The following is a 13,442-nucleotide window of genomic DNA, read 5'->3' on the forward strand; positions in this document are numbered from 1 at the left end:
CCCCCTAGTGGGTGAGGGCAATTCCCAGAAAGGGTAAGTCTCTTAGTCGTAAATACTATGTTTGCCACGGCCATTTTTCAGGCGATTTGCTTGTAAAGATGGATTCATTTGTTGTGAATGACAAAACGATTGAAATTTCAAGACTGAGTTGGAGTACACATTTTTTAAAGCATGTATATTTTGCATCTGTATTTATCATATCTATATATATATATATATATATATATATATATATATATATATATATATATACTTACTTACTTACAAATGGCTTTTAAGGAACCCGAAGGTCCATTGCCGCCCTCACATAAGCCCGCCAGCGGTCCCTATCCTGTGCAAGATTAATCCAGTCTCTATCATCATACCCCACCTCCCTCAAATCCATTTTAATATTATCTTCCCATCTACGTCTCGGCCTCCCTAAAGGTCTTTTTCCCCTCCGGTCTCCCAACTAACACTCTATATGCATTTCTGGATTCGCCCATACGTGCTACATGCCCTGCCCATCTCAAACGTCTGGATTTAATGTTCCTAATTATGTCAGGTGAAGAATACAATGCGTGCAGTTCTGTGTTGTGTAACTTTCTCCATTCTCCTGCAACTTCATCCCGCTTAGCCCCAAATATTTTCCTTAGCACCTTATTCTCAAACACCCTTAACCTATGTTCCTCTCTCAGAGTGAGAGTCCAAGTTTCACAACCATACAGAAGAACCGGTAATATAACTGTTTTATAAATTCTAACTTTCAGATTTTTCGACAGCAGACTGGATGATAAGAGCTTCTCAACCGAATAATAACACGCATTTCCCATATTTATTCTGCGTTTAATTTCCTCCCGAGTGTCATTTATATTTGTTACTGTTGCTCCAAGATATTTGAATTTTTCCACCTCTTCGAAGGATAAATCTCCAATTTTTATATTTCCATTTCGTACAATATTCTGGTCACGAGACATAATCATATACTAACTGGTAATGGAAATTACGGGACAAGGGCTGAACGGATTTTAATAAATGACCCCTCATTTTGAAGCTTGGAACCCTAAGTTTTTTTCAGAAAAACAGTAGTTTTCAGTGAAATGTCAGTTTTCCTACATAATTTTCCTATTTTTCAAAATCCATCTTTCGTCAGTTTTGAGAACTAATTGCATTTCAAAATAAAACAAAACACACACTACAATAAACAATAGGCTATTACATGAAGGCCATGACCTGCAGGATTGCTGACATATTTAGAGCTGAAATTCAATTGGTTATTAAAAGCTTCAAGACTTATTAAAAATAATTTACAGGTCTGATTCTGCGGTGTGTAATTTTCTGAGTACAGCTGTGTATTGGATATTAAAATCTACAAAACTTGAGGTGGTTCGATGACATTATTACCATTGGAAATTAATTATTATTATAGTTAATGCCATGATGTTAATATATAAACTACAAAACTGGCGTAAAATAATAATATTGTTATTAAAATCAAATATTTTTATAGTTATTAATCAAATGGGGTTGGGTCTTTTTCATATATTTAATGGCGGTGTAGTGTAGATTCAGCATTGGCTCGATGGAGCACAAAAATTACAATTCCTAAGGAAAGACGATATTACTTACCAGTACTGATAAAATAAGAGGTCTAGAAAATTTTGTAGTCTCCCGATCATTTCAGCAAGATCTCTCAGCAGGATAAAATTATTTTACCCTCTACATTTCAAGCTCTACATGTAGCAGCTATACCAAGATGCTATGTCTATTGTTCGGAAGCATAGCAAGCCTGATTTCCTTTAACTTTCACCTACAATCCACAATGACCTGAAATAGCTATTGCTTTACTCCCACATGAAAAACCCACTGATCGTCCTGACATTTTTACTTGCGTTTTGGAGTTGAAACTCAAAACCTGAAGGTGGATAGGTTCAAGAAAAAGTATTTGACATAAAAAAAACCGTTCAGAGGGAGAATGTTTCATTATTATGGAAGCAAATAACTTTCAAAATGTCTGGTATTTTTCATTGAAAATAAATCTGAAAAATGTTTATTTGAACGTCTAAAGAACTTAGTTTGCAGCATTTGCTGCACAAGCCACTAGTTGTATTATAAATAGAATGTATACTTACAAGTATAAATAAACAGAATTATATTTGATTCAAAACTCGAATCTTACTGCATGCTTCCCTGTTCCTTGCGCATTTGCACAACAACTAGCGTTACTAACGCCCCGCTGCACCGGGTCATACAAACTCCACTAGTGGTATCACTTTCTGTCTCCTGTTCGGTGTGATAAAAGATCAGACTTGTAGTGAATTGTATGATTATGTTACAAAGCTCAACAAGACTGATTCAAAAGTACAATCCAATGATTGTGTGTGAAATATGCTAATCGACAGTACTATTTCCCACCCCAATGGCGGGTACTTGACTGTTCGTCATTCATCCATATGTATAGACCAATTTACCGACAGAGTCGTTGCCCAGGGTGCAACACAGGAGGCTGGTCTACAATGCACTTGCGATGAGATGAGAATAAGGAGATTTGTTGGGATGCCACAGGGTAACCGGAGATCCCAGATAAAACACAGACCATGGGTTTGCCCAACGTAAGTCATAAACCGTGGTTACCCCAGGTCTAATGTAATGTAATGTAATCTAATCTGCAGTATTTCTTATATTATTTCAATGTACCGAAATACATATGATATTTCCATGCAGATATTCTGCGTCATCATACGATGAAAGAGTAATGGAACGGAGAAAAATTCTCTCCGGCACCGGGATTTGAACCCGGGTTTTCAGCTCTACGTGCTGATGCTTTATCCACTAAGCCACACCGGATACAATCCCGGCGTCGGACAGAATTGTCTCTGATTGAGTTCCAACTCTTGGGTTCCCTCTAGTGGCCGCCCTCTGCACTACATCATAGATGTCTATGAACATAGGACCGAAGTCCACACATGTGCTGAGGTGCACTCGTTATGAGTGACTAGTTGGCCGGGATCCGACGGAATAAGCGCTGTCTTAAATCACTTCGTGATTTACGCATATCATATATTATTTCAATGTACCGAAGTACATATGATATTTCCATGCAGATATTCTGCGTCATCATACGATGAAAGAGTAATGGAACGGAGAAAAATTCTCTCCGGCGCCGGGAACCCAAGAGTTGGAACTCAATCAGAGACAATTCTGTCCGACGCCGGGGTTGTATCCGGTGTGGCTTAGTGGATAAAGCATCAGCACGTAGAGCTGAAAACCTGGGTTCAAATGCCGGCGCCGGAGAGAATTTTTCTCCGTTCCATTACTCTTTCATTGCAGTATTTCTGTTTCCCGTGTGCCAGTGGAAACATATTTAATGTGTTTATTAACAATAATTCACCTTCTAATGTAGAATACGTCTTTAGGCCCGCTCCCAGTTAGCAGAATCGAATCAAACAGAATTTCTCTTAATATTTGAGGAGAAAAATTCGCTCCAGCACCGGGGATCGAACCCAGGTCCTTGGTTCTACGTACCAAGCGCTCTGACCACTGAGCTACGCCGAATTCAATCCACAGCACCGGACCGAACTCTCCTCCCACAGTTTTTCCCTTTTATGGCCTGACTCCGAGTTGGGCATTACGTTGACGTTTATATATTTCAAGTCAACTGCCATTATACAAGGAGCGCACTCAGCTAAGTGACTAATGGCCGGGATTCCGCAGTAAAGTGCATAGCAATCTGTAAAGAATATGCACTGCTAGCTAGACGAATTTACTAAAGATGTTATTAATTGGCCCAACAGAATAATATCTGTTATAATAGCTCAGTGGTCAGAGCGCTTGGTATGCAGAACCAAGGATCCGGGTTCAATCCCCGGCGCCAGAGCGAATTTTTCTCCACAAATATTAATTGTCATTATACAGATATTATTCTGTTGGGCCAATTAATAACATCTCTAGTAAAAAAAGAATTTCTCTTGCCAATGTATTTAAATTGAAGAGAGCAGAAAGTGGTGTGTCGAATCGAATGGAATACAATTCATGGGCTAGAATATTTATTCCACTGCCAGAACAGAATTTCTTGTTTCGGGTATGATCGTATGTTCTCGCAAAGCCTTCGTGAAAAAACAAATTAACCATGTTCATTTTTGGTAGCGTAATTTCTTTATTGAAATTTATTGCTGAAATAATATGTATACAGAAAATTACAATTCAATAACATGAAAGAAGGAAAAATAATAAATTTTGTTCAGAATAATCTGCTATTGTATGACGAAACACGAAAGTACTATTGTAATAACTACCGGTAATAATTATTCCAGTGATAATTGAAACGAAATAAGTAAATTAAGGGAAATCAATAAGGTAAAAATTAAAATCCAAAGTATCCCCATACAACGAAATCTTAGAATACAGTCAAATAAAGTGGAAAATTCTACATGTATATATCTAGTTAGAAAATAACATGAATCAAGTATTTTCTTTTCTTGTTTTTCGATATTTATTTCTTCTCTTTCTACCTCTTCATATAATTTTGCTAAAGATATCACTGTTGAAGTGGTAGGGGTTGCGTCAGTTTGAAGGGAGACAATGTTGTCATGCACTAGTAAACAGTCGTAACTCGGCAACAAATATTGTACAGTGGCTGCAAAAGCGTATCTGTCGAATACAGGGGGGAGAGCCATTAATCCTTCCCGTTGAAGGCCTTAAGGAACCAACCTGGACAAATACCCAATGTCCCATCCCTGCCTTCCCGTGGTGCAGCTGTTAGTAAGCATAATTTTACAAGGGAGGGGCTACTCATCAATTAGCACTGGTCAGCTTGGTGAGTTAATGACTGAATTTGGTATAATTTTCCTCTATTCAATACCTAATTCCCTCTCTACCCTTTCCTATCCAGTCCTCTGACTGAACTCTTACTTTCTTCGACCCCGACGGCATTAGAGCATTCGAGGCCTAGGGGTTCATTTCCCTTTCCTTCCTCCTCTTTCTACTTTTCTGTTCCTAGTGCTGACCTGCTATGGCACTAAAATCGTCCTCCAGTGGCTTAAGGAGGGAAAGCTGGTGATCAACAAGATCTCCCAGCTAGGTCCAATGGACCCGTCGACCAACAGCAGGTGTGGTCCTCCACACATTCTGGGGGTTGTGTGTGAATGAAGTAGCCACCAAAACGTTAATATATATATATTTTTATCCAATGCCACCAGGTTGTCTTTTCGACATTTCTGGTCTTCTCTCCTGGCCGTGGCTTAGTTGTAACCCACTTCTGAGGTTGGGGCGCCTGGAAGGTGGAGTTACATTACCCCGATGATGTGATAGGATGATTATGATAATGTGGTGCCAGGAGAGGGCTTAAATCTCAGCTTAACCTAAATTCCAGACCATGGACGAACACAGGAATAATTCCCTTTAAGGAAAAATTCCTGTGCTCTAACCGGGAATCGAACCCGGGACCTCATGAACTAAATGTAATCATGTCAATTCCAGGCTTGCCTCTTCATGGCAAATAAGATTCTTTTTTTAATTTAATCTGGACTTAACTGTTTTTGAAAATCAAGAGGCAAAAGATGTTCACGTAACCTTTGACTGTTTGTTACTCTGCCCTTCAAAGTAATGATAGAACGTTAAAATATGGTGTTCACTTAAATCGGCTACAACTTGCCATTTTCACCATGATAATATCTTTGAAAAATATTGGAGTGCAAGAGGTCAAATGACTTTATTGTCAAACGCCTGGCATTAGAAAACAACAACAACATATCGTACAGCGCTCATTTTGGTGTCATGCGGTTCAGAATTACAAGTTCTGATTGAGTAATACCAGTTTATAAAGTTTAAAGAAGTTTGACGGAAAATAATTTTGAAATAGTTGAGCTCAAGGTTTAGCCGATGTAAAGCTTGCCAATGATAAATAAAATCTTGTAAAACGAACCAGATGTAGGGTATTCTACGAGGAAACAGTGATTGTAGCTGTGTCATCGTATACACTCCTGACATTTTCCTCATTACTGACCCAACACTTTGAAACTCCAGCCTCCTTTTCCGTGATTCCAGTTTACCTCTCTCTACACTGACAAGCTCATAAGAAACTTTCCACTCATTACCTCATATAAGAATGTCGATCGCCTGCGGAGTCCACGTCGAGGCGCGACACTTCGGACTGCCCGTTGGTGGCGGCAGCGCTGCTGTGTGAACACTGTTGTGGTGGTGGGGGTGGTGGGGGCGGCTGCCGCGTGGCCTGCCCCGCCGCCGTCTCGTGGCACTCGCACTTGCACTCCTCTGGGTTCACGTAACTGTACACTGTCTTTTCTACCGATCCCGGCTTGGAAGCGTCCCCCGGCAAGTCCAAAGTCCCACGTGACGGGATGGTCTGGATTCTTTTTGGAGGTTTCCGCTTTTCTGGAATCTCCTCGAAGTTTATCCATCCCGTGGGCTTCGGGGGCGGCGTCTGCGGCGGCGGCGTGGGCTGGGCACGAGGGGGTAGTGGGGGTGGAGGGGGAGACGGTGACGTCACACTCTTCTCAGACGACTGCGACAGAGATGGCTTCCGGTACTCTCGAGGGCTTTGCAAACCTGCAGCAGTACAAAATGCACGTTAAAAAGAGTCCACGTGACAAAGTTCGCAGGATGAAGCAAAATTCATTAGTAGATGTACAGATAGCGATAGACAGGAAGTGATCAGGATGGTTAACATTACATGACTCTACCCACTGGTGATATAGTCTTGCCTCATCTACTGTAAACAGAAAGGGATAGCCACACGAAAGATGGAAAAAGTTTTCTGCTTAAGTTACTCAAGGTAATAACTAGACCTGGGATTTTAGGGTAATTCCCTATTTTGTTTCTTATGCATTAATTCTCAATGCAAGAAAATCACAAGCAATCCTAGTGGGACATCAACGTCTATTATGCCACATTACTCCTGCTCTTCCAGTCAAGTTAAACGACACAATAATCCCTTTTGCTTCCTGTGTTAAAAACCTTGGAGTTTACTTTGACACGAATTTAAACTGGAATAACCAAGTAACCCATATTATCAAAAAAGTGCTTTCCATACTACATTCCTTAAACAGCATTCGAAAATTCCTCCCGCTATCACTCAAGAAAATACTAGTGGAAACACTAGTAATGCCCCACTTCGATTATTGTGATTTTCTACTGACTGACCTCAGTGTCAACCAGTCGCAAAGATTACAACGTGTTCATAATTCTTGTGTTCGCTTCGTCTGCGATGTCCGTCGCGCTGACCACATTACCCCATCCTTCCAAACTCTAAACTGGCTACAGCTTAACGAACGTAGAAATTTTCATTCTCTTGTTCTCCTTTTCCAAGTCCTTCACACCTCTACACCCACCTACCTTGCCTCCCGTTTCAGTTACCTGTCATCATATCATAATCTCTTCACACGCACGCAAAATAGCCGCATACTAGCCATACCAACACATAAGACATCATCGTATTCATCATCATACACAATCTCGCTCTCGCGCTTGTGGAATACCCTACCCAGTGACATCAGAGACTGTCGGAATTTAGTAGCGTTCAAAAGCAAACTTATTAAGCATTTTCTTACTGCGTAGAGTAGGTTTAATTTTTACTTAATCAATAAAAGAAATGCTTCTCTCTTCTTAACTTTTACAATAAACTGTCTAGCTTTTATTAATCAGTTAATCTTTTAGTACTTTGATTTTTATTGTATTTGTAAATTTAATATTAATTGTAATTATAATTGTATTCTTAATATTGTAGTTGTAATCCCCTAGTAGAGGGAAGAGAAGGTCTGATGGCCTTATCTCTACCAGGTTAAATAAATAAATAATTAAACATTTTGAAAATACGTCCACGTTTCGTGGAAAACTATGAAAGCTAGTAGAGTTTTATAGTACCCTTTAATGCCTATTCAGAACTTCAGTGTCTATTTCATGGTTTTAGTGGTTAAATGCCTATTTCTATTTCTTAAAAAATTAAATTCTAAAATGTTTACTAATTTTTACAAAAATAGAAGACAGAAACCCAACCATGCACATCCCTTCACGTTTGTACTATATATGTAGTTAAAATCAAGAATCAAAATTATAAACAGCTTTTTTTTTTAACTTCTCATTTTGTGAGATAGCAGTATTATCGGTTATAATCTTATAGAATGAACAATAAACATAAACCTGTGCGGATTCTGATGCGTTCTATTGTCTTTCTTATTGCGTGTGTAAATTAAGTTGACTATTACACTTTTGCTACGTCATACTACTTTTGACTTTTCATACCGTTTTATCAGTACGAAAGGACGTATTTCAACCTATCATGGCTGTTTATCACTACAATTTGACCACTTCCCTAGCATTTGTTTCTTTATTTGCCAACATTTCAAACTGCAAATTCTTTACGGTATAAAAAACATGCTTTGCGATCGTCATTTGTTTCCTGCATAGATACCTAGTCGACTGAAAATGGTAGCTCCTTTCAAACATTTTGGTGAAGCTAAAATTAGTGAAATAGAATTTTACTAAGTCAATTAATAGTTTATTGTATTAGAGTACTTTATTTCTTCTAATCTTTATATACTTTCTTCTAATCGTGTAATAGTCAATTCGAGTTTTGATTTTCTCTAGATAAATCGAAACCTCTAGTGAGATTACTGTTGAAAAAATATAGAGATGACTAGAGAGAGCCATAAAAAAAGTAGCTTATACCTACATGACAGTGGCTCCTAGAATTCCCATGGACTATTCTTGACGGAAAAATAATTTTCTGCCAGCATTTCAACAAATAGCTTCACAGTGAACAATTTGAAAAAGATTATTATTCTGTATTTGAAAGCAAATTATGAACAAAAGTGTAATTTTTTCATATTTAAGTTTTATTAGAAAATAAAATTGAAGGTCTATTATGTACTCTTTTAAGTGTCTATTTGATTATTTATTTTACAAGCTTATTTTAGGCGCCTAAACACACATTTGTAGTGTCCTAAAATCCCAGTCACACTGATTTAAGATTTTATATAACTTTAAAATTCAGACAAACTTTGACTGCAACTTTAAATATTTATGTAAGCTTACTGTTACATCATTGCTTTTTCTACAAAGCTTGTGACCTTCTTGTGAAAGTTTAAAAAAAAAAAAAATTAATTAATATTTTCAGGAGTTTTCTGGATGAAGAGAATTGTCTGGTATTTACCAGTGTTCATTCCATTCCAAAGAGATTCTTTTCTATAACTTGTGGCTACACACAGTTCTGGTGTTTGTTGTAGTTCGAAATAGTAGTAGGTTATTTTTTTTACTTCGCTTTATCAACATCTAAGGTTATTTAGCGTCTGAATGAGATGAAGGTGATAATGCCGGTGAAACGAGTCCGGGGTCCAACACCAAAAGTTACCCAGCATTTGCTCACATTGGGTTGAGGGAAAACCCCGGAAAAAACCTCAACCAGGTAACTTGCCCCGACCAGGAATCGAACCCGGGCCACCTAGTTTCGCAGCCAGACGCGCTGACCGTTACTCCACAGGTGTGGACAGTTCGAAATAAAATGTAGGTATTGCATACCAGTAAATAATAATTTAACGTGCTCTATCAGAGCTGTCCAAAGTAGCATACTGTACGTATAGTCTACTTCTTACCAAATGGTTATCCTTAATGATGTAAAAAGGTAAAGGTATTCCCGTAACATGCCATGAAGGCACTTGGGGGGCATAGAGGTAGAGCCCCATGCTTTCCATGACCTCGGCACTAGAATGAGGTGGTGTGGTCGGCACCACGCTCTGACCGGCTTTTACCCCCAGGAAAAAGAACTGGTACTCAATGTTATAGGAGGCTGAGTGAACCTCAGGGCCGTTCTGAAAGTTTGGCAACGAGAAAAAATCCTGTCACCATCTGGGATCGAACCCCGGACCTTCCAGTCTGTAGCCAGCTGCTCTACCAACTGAGCTACCCGGCCACTTATCCTTAATGATGTAATGGTACAAATGGCATGCATATCTATGACTTAACAAAATGGAACACTCACACCCATTTGTTCTCGTATTTTTTAATGGTGATAAAATTCCTACTTATTCTCTTAAGATTCGAATTGTTGTAGCGCCATATCTGAAGTCCGATTAGTGTAATATGTTACTAGTCAGAGATGTAAGCAATGGAGGGCGAAAGGAACTGGCCACCCTATCCCATTATCTCCTAGTTCAGTTGCCTCATGAGTGATGCCTTATTGGTGTCACTTGTGAGGTTCAAACTTATCTTCGGACAGTTACTAAACAACAACATAGCCATGTTCACATGATCCTATTTACTTGAAATGGCCCCAATGTTAAGCTCCATATACAGTGATGTTATATGAGTTACAGACCGCCTTAGCGCAACTATGTGCTGGGACAATCCAGTTGTACATACTAGGTTCAAAAAGTTCCCGGAATTTGCTAATATCATAGCAACAACGTACCTTAAACACTATTCTACAACATTCCCTTCAAAATAGTTGCCTTCCGCAACAACACACTTTTGCCAACGCGTGTAGAGTTCCTGGAAGCAGGCCTGGAAGCCATTTTGTGAAACCGTCTTAGTGCTCTCGTCGCGTTTGCGATAACCTCTTCAGCATTGAATCTCCGTCCTTTCAGATGACTTTTCAGACGGGGAAACAGAAAGTAATCAGGTGGTGAGAGCTCAGGAGAGTATGGTGGGTGATCCAAAGCACTTATGTTGTGCCTGGCAAGAAAATTCTTAGAATAATTGCGCGATGAGCAGGTGCATTGTCATGCATAAGGAACCAGTTGTTTTCTACCCACTTTTCTGGACGTTTCCTTCTCACTGCGTCCCGGAGGCGACGGAGGATTTCTACGTACAATTCTTTCGTTACAGTACGACCTTCTGGAATGAACTCATGGTGGATGAGACCCTGAGAGTCGAAGAAAACTTCCAACATAACTTTGCCTTTGGAAGTGTCCCTAGGAAATTTTTGCTTCCGAGGAGATGTTTTCGATTTCCACTCACATGACTGTCGTTTAGGGACTGGGTCGTACAAGTAGCACCAAGTTTCATCACCAGCAATAATTTTGTTTAAGAAATCACCATCTTCATCAGCCATACTAATCATGTCCCCAGCAAGAGTCATTCCTGTTTCTTTCTGTTCTGCCGACAACATTTTCGGAACTAACTTCTGAGACACATAATGCATGTTGAGATGCTTGTGAATAACATTGTGTACACTTCCGACTGATATTCCGACCTCTGCTGCTATCTCTTTTATGGTTTTACGTCGGTCGTCCCTCACAACATTACGCACACGCTGAGCGATTGCTTCATTTGTTGCAGTTGTTGGTCGGCCGCTGCGTACGTCATCTTTGATGCTATTGCGGCCACCAGAAAAGCGTTTATGCCAGGCGTACACTTGAGTTTTTTCCATTGCTGCTTCGCCATATGCTTCTTCCAACAATCTTATGTGTCTGCAGGAGTTTTGTGTAACAAAACACAGAACTTGATGTTTGTATGTTGCTCTGTAGACATAATTACAAAATGCGACGAACAAACAAAACACTATGATAAACAATTGCCTACAACTTAAAACCAACAATCGCCATTATCAACAAACTTTAAGGAAATGACATCATGAATGTTACCAACAAAACAAATGTATAATATCCCCTGTTATATATTAATATGAAAAATGGTAGTAAAATTCCGGGAACTTTTTGAACCCAGTAGTATAATGTATGTGCAGGTAGCGAGTGTCGGCTCGAACAGCAATTTCGTATCCAAAATTTGTATACAGGCCCATCTTTACATCTCTGTAAAGCTCCCAAAAGCATTCGTTTGTGTAATGTGTGGTTTGTCTGTTAGAGCACTGTACAAGTTGAGGGGTGGGGGGAGAACTGCACAAGTTAAGGGGATGGGACACCTTACCCGTAAGCCTAGCCTAGCCTAGAAGCTAATGCGAGTGATAAAATGTCTAAAGCCCATTTAAGAACTTTTTCTCCAACGTTCTGTCTGAAAATATTGCCGCTAATCAAAAATGTGCACTGTTGTGTGAGTCATTGAATCCGCACAAGGACGCAACCTTAATAAATGAATCATTCCAAGGCTAGGGCATGGAATGTATGATCATTCCACCTAAAAAAAATACTAAATATATCCAGCCTCTGAATATTTATTTCCTTAGACAATACAAAATATATGCTCGGAGGATAACAGATTGCATAAGGACTCTTGCTGAGAATCCAGAACTTAACTTGGGAAATCGAGTGTTTATATTGAAAATGCACTCTGTTACTCATAACCAGTTGTCTGCTCCAGTGTACCGCCCTATGCTTCAGTATTCCTGGCAGTCAGGTGGTTACGTGAATCCTGAACAAGTCTCAGACTTCAAAAATGTAATTCAGGTGGCATTTGATTTTTCAGCACTGGAGTGTGGTTCAGCAGATTGTTCAGGTGTTGCTTCTGCGTGTTGTGCTTATTGCTCTGCTCCATGCTGTTTCATGCATTTTATAGAGAATCCTCATGTACATTTTTAAAGAAGTGTATTGACCAATACCAACCAAACGGAGTGTTACACAAATGAATGCTTTCACGGTCTTCATCACCATCGTGAGGTAAGCGTCTGTACAAATTTTTAACCAAAAATTCCTGTTCGAGCCGAAACCCTTCCCTTGTAAGTATTACAGATATAAGAAAAAGAATTCTTGCAGAGAAGTGGTAAGGCGATTCACAAGAAAATATTCTGGCAAACCTATTCCAGATAGAGAAAAAATTCGCCAACTTGTTAGAAAGTTAAGAGAGACAGGATCTCTTAACCAAGGAGAAGGTGCGTACAGGTTATAACTAGGGACCGGATTTTTATGTAATTACATATTATATTCCTTTCAACCTAAGCATATATAAATAACAAATCTTTGCGAATCTTGTAATTACCATTACTATAATCAATTTTGATACCACATATTTTTACATATTTACCCCACATTATATATTATGGCTTGGTATTACATAAATCTACATATTTAGGGGGTTTATTCATTTTTTACTTCTCTAAAAGGAAAAAAAAAAAAGAACTTCTGTTAGGGAAGTTTACAATTTGAAATACATAGATTTTTACCTACCCAAGAAAAGATATATTTCGGCACAAAACGTAACGTCCTTGGTTCCAGGCAAACAACAGTTTGTAAATGCCTATAGTTTGAGGTTTTAGTAGGTACTTTGTTTCTTACAGGGAGCAGCTAAAATGCATGTGTCCCACATTTCCTCTTATTTTCTCCTAATCCAGTAAAGCGAAACAGTGCTTGCAGTACTGTTGTGTCATTCATTTCACTCAGTTCTCTAGTTTTAGTACTTACAATATAAAGTGCAAGTGAGTTTATCTACTGCTTTTAACTAACTAAAATGGCCCCTGTATCTTCAACCCTAACGACAAAAATAAAATCATGGATTGCGATGGACGAAGCTTTCACTACAGAGGGTAAAAAAGTCGGGTGCTCTATGAAATCACAACTGGA

The 13,442-nt window shown here is 39.1% G+C and overlaps 1 protein-coding gene across 1 annotated transcript in view; it reads right to left on the reverse strand.

Annotated features, from left to right (window-relative positions):
- Window positions 1–13,442, reverse strand: part of LOC138699422 (uncharacterized) — a 100,954-nt gene that overhangs the window by 11,464 nt on the left and 76,048 nt on the right. Inside the window, exon 4 of the mRNA XM_069825324.1 lies at window positions 6,075–6,543. Within this exon, the coding sequence (XP_069681425.1) occupies window positions 6,075–6,543 (469 nt within the window). The remainder of the gene's footprint in view (window positions 1–6,074; window positions 6,544–13,442) is intronic.

Source organism: Periplaneta americana, chromosome 1, assembly GCF_040183065.1.
Source record: "Periplaneta americana isolate PAMFEO1 chromosome 1, P.americana_PAMFEO1_priV1, whole genome shotgun sequence".
In the NCBI taxonomy this organism is placed as follows: domain Eukaryota; kingdom Metazoa; phylum Arthropoda; class Insecta; order Blattodea; family Blattidae; genus Periplaneta; species Periplaneta americana.